Source organism: Mustela erminea, chromosome 4 (assembly GCF_009829155.1).
Source record: "Mustela erminea isolate mMusErm1 chromosome 4, mMusErm1.Pri, whole genome shotgun sequence".
In the NCBI taxonomy this organism is placed as follows: Eukaryota; Metazoa; Chordata; class Mammalia; order Carnivora; family Mustelidae; genus Mustela; species Mustela erminea.
In genome coordinates, this window is record NC_045617.1 from 5,986,144 (window position 1) to 6,001,372 (window position 15,229).

Consider the following 15,229-nt stretch of genomic DNA (forward strand, 5'->3'; position numbering starts at 1 on the left):
TCTTATGTCTGAGGAACATTCCATTTTTCTGTCTTCTTCATGCCTTCATTAATCTGTGGACACTTGGGCTGCTTCCATAATTTGGCTGTTGTAAATAAAGCTGCAATAAACATAGCAGTATACCGATCTTTTTGAATCCGTATTCTCCTATCTTTAGATAAATGGTTAGTAGTGTGATTCCTGTATTGTAGAGGAGCTTTTTAAAAATTTTTTAAATTTTATTTTATATTTTCAGTGTTCAAAGATTCATTGTTTATGTACCACATCCAGTGCTCCATGCCATACATGCCCTTTTTAATTTTTTGAGGAAACGCTATACTGTTTTCCAGAGTGCCTGTACCAGTTTGCATCCCCACCCAAAGTGCAAGAGGGTTCTTCTGACGGTGTCTGGGTGGCTCAGTCAGTTAACATTTGCCTTCGGCTCAGGGTCCTGGGATCGAGTCCTGCATCGGGCTCCCTGCTCTGCCAGGAGCCTGCTTCACCCTCTGCCTCTCTGTCTCTCTGCCTCTCTGTCTCTCTCTCATGAGTAAGTAAATAAAGCCTTACAAAAAAAGAGAGAGAAAGTTCTTTTTTCTCCACATTCTCACCAATGGGTTTTTGATTTAGCCATTTTGACAGGTAAGAAGTGATATTGCAATCTAGTTTTGACTTGCATTTCCCTGATGAGTGATATTGAATGTCTTTTCATATGTCCGTTGGCTGTATGTATGTCTTCTTTGGAGAAATGCCTGTTCATGTCCTCTGCCCATTTTTAAATTACATTATTTGTTTTTTAGATGTTGAATTGTATACATTTTCTCTTTTCTGTATTCTGTATTTTAGATACTACCCTTTATCAGCTCTGCCATTTGTAAATATCTTCTCTCATCCAGTAGGTTACCTTTTAGTTTTGTTGATTGTTCACTTTGTTATGCAGAAGCTTTTTATTTTGAGATAGTCCCAACAGGTAATTTTTGCTTTTTCTTCCCTTGACTTGGGAGACATGTTTAGAAAAGTGTTCATTGTCAAAGAGATTACCACCTGTGCTCTCTTCTAGGATTTTTATGGTTTCAGGCCTCACATTTAGGTCCTTAGCCATTTTGAGTTTATTTTTGTGTTTGGTGTAACAAAGTGGTCTGGTTTCATCCTCTGTGTATAGATGTCCAGTTTTCCCAACAATTTGTTGAAGAGTCTTTTTCCCATTGCATGTTCTTGCCTTCTTTGTCAAAGATTAATTGACCACATAATTGTGAGTTTATTTCCAAGCCCTTTATTATGTTCTGTTGATTTATGTGTCTCTTTTTGTACCATACTGTTTTGATTGCTACTGCTTTGTAGTGTATCTTGATAACTGAGATTGTGACACCTTCAGGTTTAGTCTTTTTCGAGATTGTTTTGGCTGTTGAAGGTCTTTTGTGATTCCATACAAATTCTAAGATTGTTTGTCTAGTTCTATGAAAAAAATTGCTGCTAGTGTTAGATAGGGGTTGCATTAAATCTGTAGATTGTTTTGGGTACTATGGACATTTAAACAAAATTTGTTCTCCTAATCCACGGGCCTTGAATGTCATTCCATTTGTGTTGTTTTTCATTTCTTTCATCAATATTTTATAGTTTTCAGAGTATAGGTCTTTAATCTCCATAGTTAAGTTACTCCTAGATATTTTACTGTTTTTGGTGCAGTTGTAAAGGGGACTATTTTCTTAATTTCTCTATCTGCTACTTGATTATTAGTGTATGTGCATGAAAAGGTTTTCTATACATTAATTTTATACCCTGTAACCATTAATTTATTAATTTATCAGTTCTAATAGTTTTTTTGGTATAGTCTTTTGGGTTTTCTATATAGAGTAGCCTGTCATCTGCAAATAGTGGAAGTTTTACTACTTCTTTACTGATCTAGATGCCTTTTATTTCTTTGTGCTTTCTGATTGTTATGGCTAGTACTATGTTGAATAAAAGAGGTGGAAGTAGACAACCTTATCTTGTTTCTGACCTTAGTAGAAAAGCTCTCAGTGTTTCCCCATTGAGGATAATATTAGCTGGGGGTTTTTCATATATGGCCTTTATTATGTTGAGGTATATATTCCCTCTAAGCCTTCTTTGTTGAGGATTTTCATTATGAATGAGTGTTGTACTTTGTCAGATGCTATTCTTGAATCTTTTGAAATGATCATACAGTGTGTATCCTTTCTCTTGTTGATATGATTATCATGTTGATTGATTTGTGAATATTGAACCACTTGCATCCCAGGAGTAAATCCGACTTGCTTGTTATTAATGGCATTTTTAATGCGTTATTGGATTCCGTTTGCTGATATTTTGTTGAGGATTTTTGCATGTATGTTCATCAGAGATATTGGCCTGTAGTTCCCTTTTTTTATAGAGCAGCACTGTGATTTTTGAAATACTTAAACTTTGGCAATCTGGGACTTACTGGCAGGTATAAGCTATAGAGCACTGGTTCCAAGATGTGTCACTGGGTATTTATCCTCTGCCTAAAAATGAGAAAAGGAAATGATAGGTCGTATCTGTACTTATGTCCTGGGAGGTTGTCTAGGGAAAACTCTTTTTGGTGTTGAAATAGCATTTACTTTATAAAACGGTTTTGCTGGTAGATTCTAGGTTGATAGGCTGAGGTTTGTTTTTTGTTTTTGTTTTTAACATATATACTTGAAAGAGTACTCAGTGATCCTGTGTTGGATTCCCCACTTTTCTTCTCATTTCCTGCTTCCTGAAATTCCAAAACCTGGGGACCATTGAACCTACGAATTTCAAGTCAGTGAGACTTTTTCTTTTCAGAAAGTTTTTGTATAGACTTATATAGTTATTTTTGTTTGTTTTTCCTATTCTCTATGTGCTCCTTTCCCTGATAAAGAAAAGGAATCAGTGAGAAAGTGTGGAAGCAGCAGGAGAAGCAGGGACAGAGTGCCCAGTGGCCGGCTTCCCCCGGCTGTGCGCTTCTGTGCCTGGGGGCTCTGCTCTGGGCCCCAATCCCATCCTTTCTGTGTCTTTCTTCTTTCCTTTCTTGGAAAATAAAAGCATCAAAAATGCTTAGCCTTTCTGAAGAACAAATGGAAATACCACTTACTTCTATTCTTTTTACAAACAGTCCTATCAGCCTTAGGAGAGCATGGCAGCATCAGCAAAGGCCATCTGGAAAAGGTAACTAACAACCATTCCCCAGGGAAGAGTCCTTTTGCAAAACGGAGTTGACCTGGTGGAATAAAGCTTTACATGCTGGTGGTCAAGAGAGGAGCATTCGTATCTCACGAGGTCTTTAAAAATTGGGTGACTGCGGTAACTACTGAGGGCTGAGTGGTGGCGGCATGAGAGTTTGTGGCATTCCTTGGCTGTAAACATTTCTTCCCCTTCGCCTCCCTCTAAGTTGATCCCATTTTCTAAATGTTACTCGTAGGTCATTGGTGTGGTTCTCCTTGAAAGGTAGTTACATGGGTGCTGGCATACTTGTCCTGTGACATGCTGCAGATGGTGTGGTATGCATAACTAGTTTTTAAAACACCTTTTGAATATATAGTCTTAAAATATTTTTTCACGTTGATGAAAGTGTAAAGTACAGCAACCATTTAGAAAGGTGTTTTGATAATTCCTATCAAAAATTGAAATGCACATGTCCTCTGACCCTGAAGTTCCACTTCTAATAGTCTGTCTCACAGAAATCTACAAAGAAGAATGCCATGGTCTATCTTTATTACAGAATTATTTTTAATCATGGAACCTGAAGGCAGTTTCAGTACCCCCAAAGGAAGAATGTTTGTGTAAATTATGATGCGTGTGTAATATGGCACACGTGAAACGAGCAGAAAGAATGAAACAGATCTGTAGTTACCTGAATGGTAGGTGTTTTGAGATGTGTTACTGAGTACAATGTGGAATTGTGGAACTTTTAGTATGATACTGTTTTTGTTTAAACAGAAGTATAGATTGACATGTTTGTGTTTGTATATATATACATCGCTGAAACCTACACAGGAATGGTATGTTTGTGTACATAATGATGCCACATTAAAAGGATCTGGACAAATGTACACCAGAATGTTAATAGGGCTAATTTCCAGATAGTGGAATTAGGAAGGTGTTCGTACAGAGGGGAGGTCCTTCCATTTTTAAAATTTCTGCATTTATAAAAATGAAAGGCAATTCAATCATAATTTAAGAAAAACATACATTAAACAACAGACTGATGGCAGATATTAAATTGTTAGAGATTGTGTGAACACATCTTAATAGCTACCGAAGATCATTTGAAGTAAGACATGCTTTGCAGGTACAATAGAAGATGATGGTTCTTTGGGGTCTCCTCGAAAGCCTGTAGTTCTTTTGGATTCTCCAGCAAGTCTGTAGACCTAGTGTGTGAGATTCCATGCTGTTGGCCTGTGGCTGTGGCTGCCTCGGACCACAGTCATCCTGTGGCTGCTCACACGCTCTGCCCACTAACTGAGGGAATGAACCGAGGTTGAACGGGTTGCTTCAGCAAGTCGTCAGCCCACATTAATGGGAACGGTTGTTGTTAAAGACAAGTGTCATGGCTGTCAATACAAAGCAGCTGTTTCCTGGGTGAGTTAAACAATGAGTGGCATCTCTGGACTCCGCTGCTGCAACAAATTAATTGCTAGTTCCAGAGACGAAGACAAATACTGATGTGCAGGTGGGAGTCAAGGGCTAATTTACTATTTTGAGAAAAGGCAATTGCACATATTTTGGTGTTTTACTCTAACATTAAATCTACTTTTGACCTCAAAGGAAATAATTGCCTATTTCGTAAAATCATTAGTTGTACTGAGTAGCATTTAAAAAATAGCAATATCTCTCAGAGTCCTCTGGTGCTTTTAAAAATAATTGAAGAAAGTCGCTGTGCCAACATGCTTTAAAAATATGCTAAGCAAACTGTTGTTATCCCTGGTTGAGTTTTAATGCTGTGACAAAGAATAATACCTAGCATTCCTCCAAGGAATACTTTGTTCATTATGGGCTTTGAGTTGGAGAATGTCCCTAAATTTACCATTTTTCTTGAGGAACAAAGCGAGGCTACCTGTAACTTTATAAAAAGTATTTCAGTGGTTTAACATAAAAATGACAAATTTATGCTTTAACCCCTGCCTAGTTTTTGAAGCCCTATGAAATCATATAAAATGTATCTTCTCTGTTATGGAATTTACATTAATATTAATAATTAGTAATGAGATTTCTCTTTAAGTTTTTTTTCCTAATTGTGAAAGGAATATATGCCAGAAGATAGAAAAACTGAGAAATATAACTACATAAAAATTAAGAATCCCTCTAAGAAAAATATTCTAAACAATGTGAAAGTGATGTACTTTAAAAAAAAAGCTTAAAAAGTTAAAAAAACTTTTAATATATATGATAAAGGGGCTAATTTCCTTTACTATACAGTTTTGACAAATTAATATGAAAAATATGTCCAATAGGCAGATAACAAAAAACTGCAAACAGATAGTCACAGTATAATAAACTAAATGACCAGTAATCCTAAGAATGCTTAGTGCCACAGACAGTTGAAGAACCACACCTTAAAAGTAGATGTTAATAGACACTTTAATAAGCTTTGATGTTAGCATATCGAACACATGCTCTACTTCAGTGGGGCCAAAACAGAATTCTTTTTATGTCTTCTTACCCCTGTTAACCTACTTGGCACCCAGTGATATTCATCTCAAACAGTGTTGACATGTTTGCCCAGTGATTCAAGCCAAAGGTACAAGATGTCATTTGTGGGTCCCCTGTCCCACCCCATGCTTTATCCAGTTACCATCAAGGTTTGTCAGGTGTTTTTCAGCTCATACTCTGGGTATGTCAGCCCCACTAATACCATCCTGTCTCACCTGCCAGCATCCTTGCTCTGTTTACTCTCATCTTCCAATAAGCCGTATTCTTCACCTAACATATAAGATCTTTTTTTATCTTAATTAAAATTTAGCCTTATTTTTAAAAAATAGGTAACGTCTTTAACATTATTCAAAATTCCGGATTTGCAGAAAGATATACAGTGAAATACTTCCTGCCTCCCCTCTTACTCAGACAGCTCCTCTCTTAAGAGGCATCCAGTATCATCACATATTTTGGTATATTTTTCAATTATATTTTATGTATATTCAACAAAAATACATATATGCAGACATTCCCTTTACTTCTCTCTTTAATACAAAAAATAGCATATCTAAACGGCATTTCAATCAGTGGAGGTATCCCTGTATCAGTGCATATGAAATGTCTGTTTTTCAGGACTGTATCGTATTCTTTTACAAGGGCAGAACATAAGCTAATTAAGTTTAATAATTCCCCATTATTGACATTTATGTGGATTTTTCCATTTTTCACTCTTATAATTAAAAGCCCAGGGACGCCTGGGTGGCTCAGTTGGTTAAGCAGCTGCCTTCGGCTCAGGTCATGATCCCAGCGTCCTGGGATCGAGTCCCGCATCGGGCTTCTTGCTCGGCAGGGAGCCTGCTTCTCCCTCTGACTCTGCCTTCCACTCTGTCTGCCTGTGCTCGCTCTCGCTCGCTCTCTCTCTGACAAATAAATAAATAAAATCTTTAAAAAAAAAAAAAAAGCCTTATGTATGCTTCATCTTGTATATATCTAAGTGTTTCTGTAGTGTTAATACCTAGAATCAGATTTAGTGGGCCAAGACTGTACACTTTTGTGATTTTGATAGAGCTGTCCATATTCTCCTTGGCAGTTAATCCATCCCTCCAGCAATCTATGAGATCGTTTCCCTACGCCTTTTCCTGCATAGTAGGTCATCAAACTTTTTGATCTTTAAAAATTTGATGGGTAAAATAAATAAATAAATAAATAAACAAACAAACCTCTTACCTGCTCTAACTGAAAGCTTGCTCCCTGATGACCCCATGTGAGAATACATCTTTTCTGCCCGCAGCCCTTTCATCATTGGAAATGTGGTTCACATGGCCGCAGTCAAATCATTCTTGTTCCCTTGGCCCCAGAGTTCTCTGTTTTTGAGTATCATGTAACAAGATTTTCCCACCTATTGTCCATTATATTTAAAGTTTAATGTGGAAAAAGTACAAGTCATAGGTGAGACCCTCCATCATCAGAGTATTTTTGACATTGTTTTGAAAATACTAGCCAATGCAATTAGATAAAAGAAAGTATCTAGAGGTGTAAAAATTCAAAACAATTAGGTGAAATTTTCGTTATTTGCAGATTTTAGCCTAGGCATGATTTTAGCTTAGAAAAGTCCAGAAACTATTATAAACAATAAGAGAATTCAGTGTGAATGCTGGGCAGGAGATAATTTGTAGAAATTCAGAAGCCTTCCCCTATGTAAAAACCGAGGTAAGAGATAAAGGAAGACCTGTGTGCACACCGAGGCTGAGCTTCCTCAGCGTTCTTCGCAGCCAGTGTCTGGGCACAGAAAGGATCCTGAGGCAGACCCATTCCAGGGAGATTCAGGACATTTCTGACAGCTGACTGTGGCTCAGGTGCTGTCCATTGGCCTTGCCAAACATTCTCAGAACCACAGAGAAGTCTACGATTGCCTGCCTGCCTTCTTTCCTTTCTGGCTTCCTTCTTCACAGGGTTGGACCTGCATTCTACTCAGATGATCCCCAGACATTTATATCTCTCTTCTAATTTTTATATATATATAAAATTGATTTACTTAAGACAGAGAGTGCACATGTGAATGAGTGGGGGGAGGTGCAGAGGGTGAGGGAGAGAGAGAATCTCAAGCAGATGCAGGGCTGTATCCCATGACCCCACGATCAGGACCTGAGTTGAAATCAAGAGTTGGATGCCTTAACCAATTGAGTCACCCAAGTGCCCTTAAAATACATTTTTTAAAATTTCTGAAGTTTATATGCAGTTAAATTTGCTTTTTTTGGTGCACAGTTCTGTGAGTTTTTATACATGTGTACATTCTGTTTACTTCTACCCCCACATGGAATATGGAACACTTCCAACTCCCCAATGAACCCATTGTTTTCCTTTACAAGTATTGCCCCCCGCAATAAATTCCCTGTAGATCTCATCGGGCATTGGTGTGTTTCTCAGAGGACCCAGACTAAGCCGTCATGAAACTGGGAGTAATAATATATATGGGAGGTGAGATGTCTGTGAGATAGGAAATGAAACTGTTTGTCTTCTGGTGATGTGACTTTTCTCATTTTGAGGAGCATGGTGTTTGTGGAGGGGAGAGTGTTTATAATGAGTTACAGTCATTCATTTCTGGGTCTTAATGTCTTCCCGTCTCAAGCCTCAGTTAAAGGTTGATCTAACAAATGGAGCTGGCCAACGATGTGAAATCTGTGAATGTTCTCATCCCAAGAGTGCTTCACCCAGAATTGGATAAACTTGGTGTCTGGAGTGACACATAACAACTCGCTACATTGGAATATGGATCAGGCAAGTTGGTCTCTAAGGATCCGTCCAGCTGTGATCCTAAGAGCTGGTCCATCTCCTCCTAGCATTGTGTTTTGGAGTAGATTTTTATCCCCAGGAAATGGTTGTCTTCTCTGCCTTCATTTTTTCATTTTACATAGTGTACCCAGTCATACCCACTTTTAATTGTATTTAATATGCAGCACTTTAAAAATGACAGGTAGCCAATGAGCACCGGATGCCACAAAGAGTTAATTGGGATCCCCCACTGGGAAGGTCACCTTGGCAGCTATGGTGGCTTTTTGTGGTGCAGGCTCCCGGGTGCACTGAGCCACGCATTTTTATGAAGCCGGACGCTCATGTGCTTTGACATATATGGAACTCGTCCTAATAGGTTTCCAGGGTAACCACAGCCGTGCTTTTATGCTTCCAGCTGGATTTTCTTCAAGGGAACTCCCTAGGTTGGAAGGTGGAATATTTATGTGGGGTGTACTGGTCAGAATACTGTTAATAAACTTTTGGGGTACTAGATAAACATAAAAAGGACAGCATACGAAGTCACAAGAAGCCGGTGCACACAATCTCTTAAATATTTTTGTCCTAAAATCGGGGCCTTATGTAAAATGTGGAGATCCTCAAAAAGGATCTTGAAGGCACTTAGCTTTTGGGGTTTAACCTCATTATCTTAAGAGAGAAGATTATCACACCGCTTTTACCATTGGAGTAAACATAGCTGCCCAGGGCAGTGAGTGTTGCCATGGGTTTCTATAGCCAGCAGGTTAAACATGATGAAAAGGTAAGACCTAATCAAGAAGAAGGGCAAAGACTGGGCAGAAGGTGTCATAAAGTGCCACATCAGTGACGGTTACATTTTTTATATTTCTTCAGCCCGAAATGCATGTTTTCATAATTTTAGTCTGAGAATTTAATGTATGCTGGAGAATTCAGATACTTCTAGAAATACCAGAAACAGTGTATATTGACTCATTTGAAGGACACACACACACACACACACACACACACACGAATTTTTTTTTTTATAGAAAATCATGACCTGATTAGTCTATAAGTCACATTTCTTTAACTTTTAAAGGTAGTGTACTTGTCATTAGCCTATCGTGCCCTTCCTCATTTGGAAAAAAAAAAATGCAGTAGTTAATCAAAGGTATGAGCTAAAAGGGCTTAGGAAATAATAGGTTAATGGAACTGCTCTCTTTGTTTTATAAAAAAACTGTTGCTGGCATTAATAGTGCACAGCAGCAAATAATGCCCCCTTTCGTGTCCCTGTGAGATGCCAAAAGCATGCTAGTTATTTTGAATATGAAACACACACCTTCAAAATCTGCCTATTTTTGATTTTCTACTCAGTGAAAAAATTACAGATTTTTTTTTTTTTATTAACAGTGTTAGGGTGTCAAAAGGGAAGCCTTAAAGTATATCAATACCATTTTCAGAAAAATTATTAATCATATTTACAGATTGTGAGGAGAGGTAAGTTTAGCTCTCTTTTGGTATTAGAACAGTGTAGCTTCTGGTATACACAGGACACCGGTAGACAGGAATTTGTGGTCTCGGTGTAATTTGGTAACTCATTTGCTACTGTAAATCCGAAGCTGGCTAGATCAAGAGAAATTGATTATTTTTGAATATAGCTGTTTAATCCTTTAAGTTAGAACTTTAAATTTTATTTCCAGTAGGCCAGAAGTCACTTTACATGTACGGTATTATTCCAACCATCTTACCCTAGAATGCTAGATACAATTTAGTCTTTTCTTGGTGACTCTGTGGCACCGTTTTATGTGTTTTGGTTATTGTTATGTGCTAGAGTCAAGGAAGGCCTTGCACAGGGTGGGGAGGTGGGAGGGCCTGTACATGTTCTCATCCGGTTGGCCCCCACCTCACTCTCCCTGGCAGCTCACGCATGGTCTCTTGTGGCTTCCACCATGGTGCTTTTGTCCTGGTCATTGCTGGGGGCCTACATTTCAGCCACATTACTTTGAGATTCCACAGCTCAGTCTGCCCCCAGCACTTTTTTCTTCTTCCGAAACAGTGTCCGCATCATGCTCCTTCTTCAGTGTTGCCGTCTTCTCGCTCTTTGGATTCTCCCACTTTGGATCTCCCTCTTTGGTCAGTAATGATCCTGGATCAGGTAACTGCCTAACTCGTGGACTCATGGTTGGTTACTCAGCAGTCACGGGAGTCTCTGTATTCGCGTGTTCTTACTCCTCTGTCCTCCACAGCCCTCAGTTGTTGCTGGAGTGTGTAAGGGGAGTGTGCCTCACTGTTCCAAGCTATGTGTCGGGATGCTTTGTGATGGGTTTATTTCAAAAATCTTTGTGTTTGAAAGAACAGATGCAGGCTTTCTTCATGCTAGATGTTCTCCTCAATATTTGGCTTCGAGTAGAATTTCAGGCACCAGCAACATTAGAAATCCCATCTTGGGCTTTATCGTCCATCATTTCCAACACGAATTAATTTTAGTTCTTTAGAGGAGTCCGATCCACAGGCTGAAATCAGGAAGGTGATGTTCGGTGGCAGAAGGATGATATCCAATTGCAAGTTGATATTAAACCCATTTTCTCAGAGTACGCTCTGCAGTCATTCATAAAATTAAATAAGTCTGGGTTAGTCCGTCTGTATAGAGACAGTGGTAGGTAGTCTTGGAAGAGATCTACCAGTGAGCAAACATCTTCGCCCTGTAGGATGTGCTAGGAGTCTGCACGCTGGGGAGAGAAAACAGGTGATACAGAAGCTCACAAACGCGCGGCAGGGCTGCGTGGGGTGCAGTAAAAGTTCTTGGTGTTTCCCAGAGGAAGACATCAAAGGGCTGGTGAGAAGGTGCAGTTTGGAAAGAAAGTCCGAAAAGTTAGCTTCCTCGTTGTTAGAGAAACGGTGGTGGGGAGGTTATTGTAGAGAAAATGCACAGTTTGAAAAGAAGAAATCTTCCTGGCAGGAAAATAGAAAGCCCGAGCTAGACGCAGGAAGCTCACTGTGGCTGGTGCTAGGGTGTAGAGGGAGGCCCCGGCCAAGAGGAGGAGGAGAGAGTGGACACAGGAAGGGAGAGTACAGTAGGAAATAGGTTGAGAAAGGGGATTGTGAAGGGCTCCCGATCCCCATCCCTAACAAAGGACTTAGAACGTCATTCTCAAAGAACGGGGTTGCTGCAGGCGGTGGTCAACAGAACTGTCCTTGTGAGATCTGCCTGGCCATTGCCTAGTGACTTTAGTAAGCCAGTGTTCTGGAAACGTTCCGTTGATATGAGTGTAGGACGATAGTTGCAAAATGCCCACTCATTTGTGTGTATATCCCATGCTTGGAGGTCCTAGGAGGTGACATATTCATCAGAGGCGTTACTTTATAACTTCAGCAATAGTTTTGTTTGAAGCCCGAGGGACTCACTAGTAGGTGCTCGGTACATACTGGCTGTTGGTAGAACTTAATGAAATACCGCCGAGCAGCATTGTAAGAACAGTAAGGAGAGAGACTGTGCTCATGAATGAGTTAAATTTTAAGAGATAGACCTCCTATTTTTTTCAGTGTAGATTCTGGCTTTGTTTTATTTTAATGTCTTTAACTCCCTTTAGAGAGTTTAATGTGCCTTGCCTCTTCCCTGAATCTGGGTCTGGAGATGGACTCAGCCCCGGTCTTTTGCTCAGAGCGGTTGCAATTTCCATCCCCGGTTAGAGCCCGGTAAAGTGGTGAGACCCGGCTTTGGAACCAGGCACATCTGGACTTAATCCTTATCTCTCACTTCTGTTGCTGTAGCTTAATCATGGGCGTGGGAGGGAGTCTCTGTACCTTATCTTTGCTTACGTTCACAGTGAGGACGGCGAACCCAGGTTTGTAATCTTCTTGTGGGTAATGATTCGAAAGCCCCTGGCAGGGGGCTCACACACATCGATATAAACATGGAATCATAATTATCTTCATCATCATTATTTTTATGGCCAGGGTGATCATGTGTGCTGGATTGGTCCTGTTTGGGGTGTTTATCTGGGGAGGATTTGAAGAGTCGCCTCTTCTGATACTAGACATCATTCTGACCCCTCAAGTTTGCCTGTGCTCGGCTTCTCTGTATTTTACACTGCCTGTTTTCTCTTATAATTCACGAGCTTATTGTTTATTTCACCCATTTGTTTTGCTTGAGGAAGATAGCCTGTTCATAACGTGCTTAGTAAGATTTACTAACTTTCGTACGAACTTACATGATTTTTAAGTCTGCAGTATTATTATTTTTCACTTTAGAGAATCTCCAGGCTAAGAATTTTACACGAATATGGTTGTGAACTCTACCCCTAAAAAGAGTGATGTCTGACACTTTCAGAAACACGATGCAGGCGGTGCTGTGCCTACCCCTCCACGTACATGAGGGCGTGTGCGTGCACACACACATACACGCACACATGCACACACCGTGTCTCCATCTTGGCTCTGCCCTTCCAGTCCTGACCACCCCCAGTGCATCTGCTGCAGGCTCCTTCCGGTTCCGCTTTGACCCCTCCCCTCTTCATTTCCCTGTTTCCTCTTTCTCTGTTACTTCTCCCATTTGCCTCCACCTTGGAGTTAGTAGGCTAGACTTTGAAGTTACATTTCTCTTCTACTTAATTTGCTTTTAACCCAGCGCACTAGACGTCGGCAGCAATCCCTGGGTGCCCTTGCACAGGAAGTCCCCAGTGAACACTGAGCAGATGAGTGCCTTAGCACTGTGGACCAAGATCATTTGTGCATTTTCAGAGACTTTTTTTTTTTAAACAGTGACGAGTTTTTGTTTTAATTTGTTTGGCCTGCTCTATGGAATCTGGAGTGAAAGCTACACCTCAGATAATTTTTTATAATTTGGTTGATAAAAAGTATCATATAGTATGTATAACATAAGGTAAATAGGATTCTTAATCTTAAATTTACTTTTTACTGGGGGGAATGCAGGATTCTTAGAAGAATTTTTGTAATTAAAAGTCTATTTCATTTTAGATTCTCTTTTGATATTCTCTTTGAATAGTGACAGTCTCAGTACCTTCTCTGCCCTTCATCCTTCCTCTTGTTCCTTTTGCTATGTTGGGACTGTGGTATCCGGTCTACCCACACCCTGAAGCCCAGCTCTGTCCCAACACAGGAAGTCCCCTGACCCTGGTGCCTTATTCCTGCCTTGGTTCCTGATGTTGAGTTTCTAATCATCACCATCAGACCATCTCTTCAGAACCTGTGCTTAAACCCTCTTACCCATGCCCCTTCACTGGAGATATCTGTCTTGTCCTTCCTGCCCTAGCTGATCTCTTGGACTCCACCCTGGCCAGCCTGTTTTATGATATCAGTCATCACATCCTCAATCTAGCGGATTCTAATCTTTGGATCTTGTATTGTGACTCCTGGAATAATGTGCTTTTTGTTTGCCCTGAAAACTTTCTTTGAACATAGCCTTCTGTTATTAATACTACTCTGAACATTTAGATTTGATAGAATATCTAAAAACAAATGGGATTTATTGGCCAAAAAAAAAGTACAATACCTTTTAGATTGACTTTCCTGTGATTTTTCTGGAAAGCTGTGAGTATGAAGATCATGTTTGGGGGCTTGGAGATCATGTTTATAACATACTAGTATGTTATGTTCATTTTTTTTTTCTTTAGTTAGTTACCTTTTTTTCGGTTGAAATGGGACTTGGTGTTTTCTTACTAAAAATTAACCTAAAGAAGTATGGTTGTTTCTAAAAGAAGTGCTCAAACATATTCTCACAATTTATTCATTCAATATGTGCAGGGGGAAATTAAATACAGATAGGTTACTCTTCCTGACAGGTTAAAGAAGTTGGCTATATGGAATGTCCCAGCTGTATTATTGGAAAATAAATAAGATGTATTATGCTGGTTTATCTCCCCTTTGTCATTCTTAGCATTAGGTTAAGATGGATATTCTACCTATGGTGTTGTGTTATGTAAATATTTTCATACATTGTTCTTTCAAAGGTATTAAATCATTTGAATTATATTGTTTTAGCTTCATATGAGTAGGGAAAGGCCTTCTGTTACTAGTAAAACAAACACATTGGCAGTTCTGAAGTCACCCATATTACTTTTAAAAGGGCCCGTTTTAATTAAACTTATTGAAAACATTAGGAATTTACTTCATTTATGGTAATGGTTGTTGGAGCGAACAGATTGGTAGGAAACCAAATATTTTTCTCCCTCCATAGTTTTAAAACAAAAACTAGCCTAAGTTGTTGTAAATCTATAGTTATGGGGACATTTTAATAGATTGATTTATATTCAGTGTTTAAAGAGTAGAGAGTCTTGGTAGTTGAGATGTAAACTGTACTATCTCTAAACTTTCTGCCAACATATGGCCTGACAGCTTGGATCTAGAACTTGCCTTCTAGGATGGTAGCCGTTAGCTCCACATGGCTAGCCAGAATTGAACTGTGGTGTAATTGTAAAATATACACCACATTTGAAAACTTGATACAAAAACCAGACTGTACAATACCCCATTAATACTGTCTATGTTGACTAAATGTTGAAAATACATTATTTTGCTTATGCATAAAACACTGAAATTAATTTTATCTTTTTAAAAACTTTTTAAATTTTGCCACTAGAAAACTAAAAATTACATAGGCAGCTCACGTTTATGGCTTACATTATACTTCTACTGGGCAGCACTATTCTGAGACTAAGAAAATGACATGGTTTTATAAATGCCACACCCTCTGTATTTACACATTGAAAAATCATTATACCTAATATCAAGCTTAGAGCTGGCACATGTAGAGTAATGCATTTGGGGAAAACTAACTCAAATTGTGGTTACTAGATAACAAGGCTGAGAGTCATTAAGTCCTATTCTTTAGAGGCAGTACTTCATTGGAATG

General features: G+C 39.2%; 1 protein-coding gene across 3 annotated transcripts in view; it reads left to right on the top strand.

The window, feature by feature from the left end:
- Positions 1-2,815: 2,815 nt before the first annotated feature.
- Positions 2,816-15,229, top strand: part of PRKN (parkin RBR E3 ubiquitin protein ligase) — a 1,064,961-nt gene continuing 1,052,547 nt past the window's right edge. For 2 of the 3 annotated variants that reach the window (XM_032337965.1, XM_032337966.1), the window contains exon 1: positions 2,818-3,144. In XM_032337965.1, coding sequence (XP_032193856.1) covers positions 3,030-3,144 — 115 coding nt within the window. In that variant the 5' untranslated portion in view covers positions 2,818-3,029. Of the gene's footprint in view, positions 3,145-15,229 lie in introns of all 3 variants that reach the window. The other variant, XM_032337964.1, reaches the window with a different exon arrangement.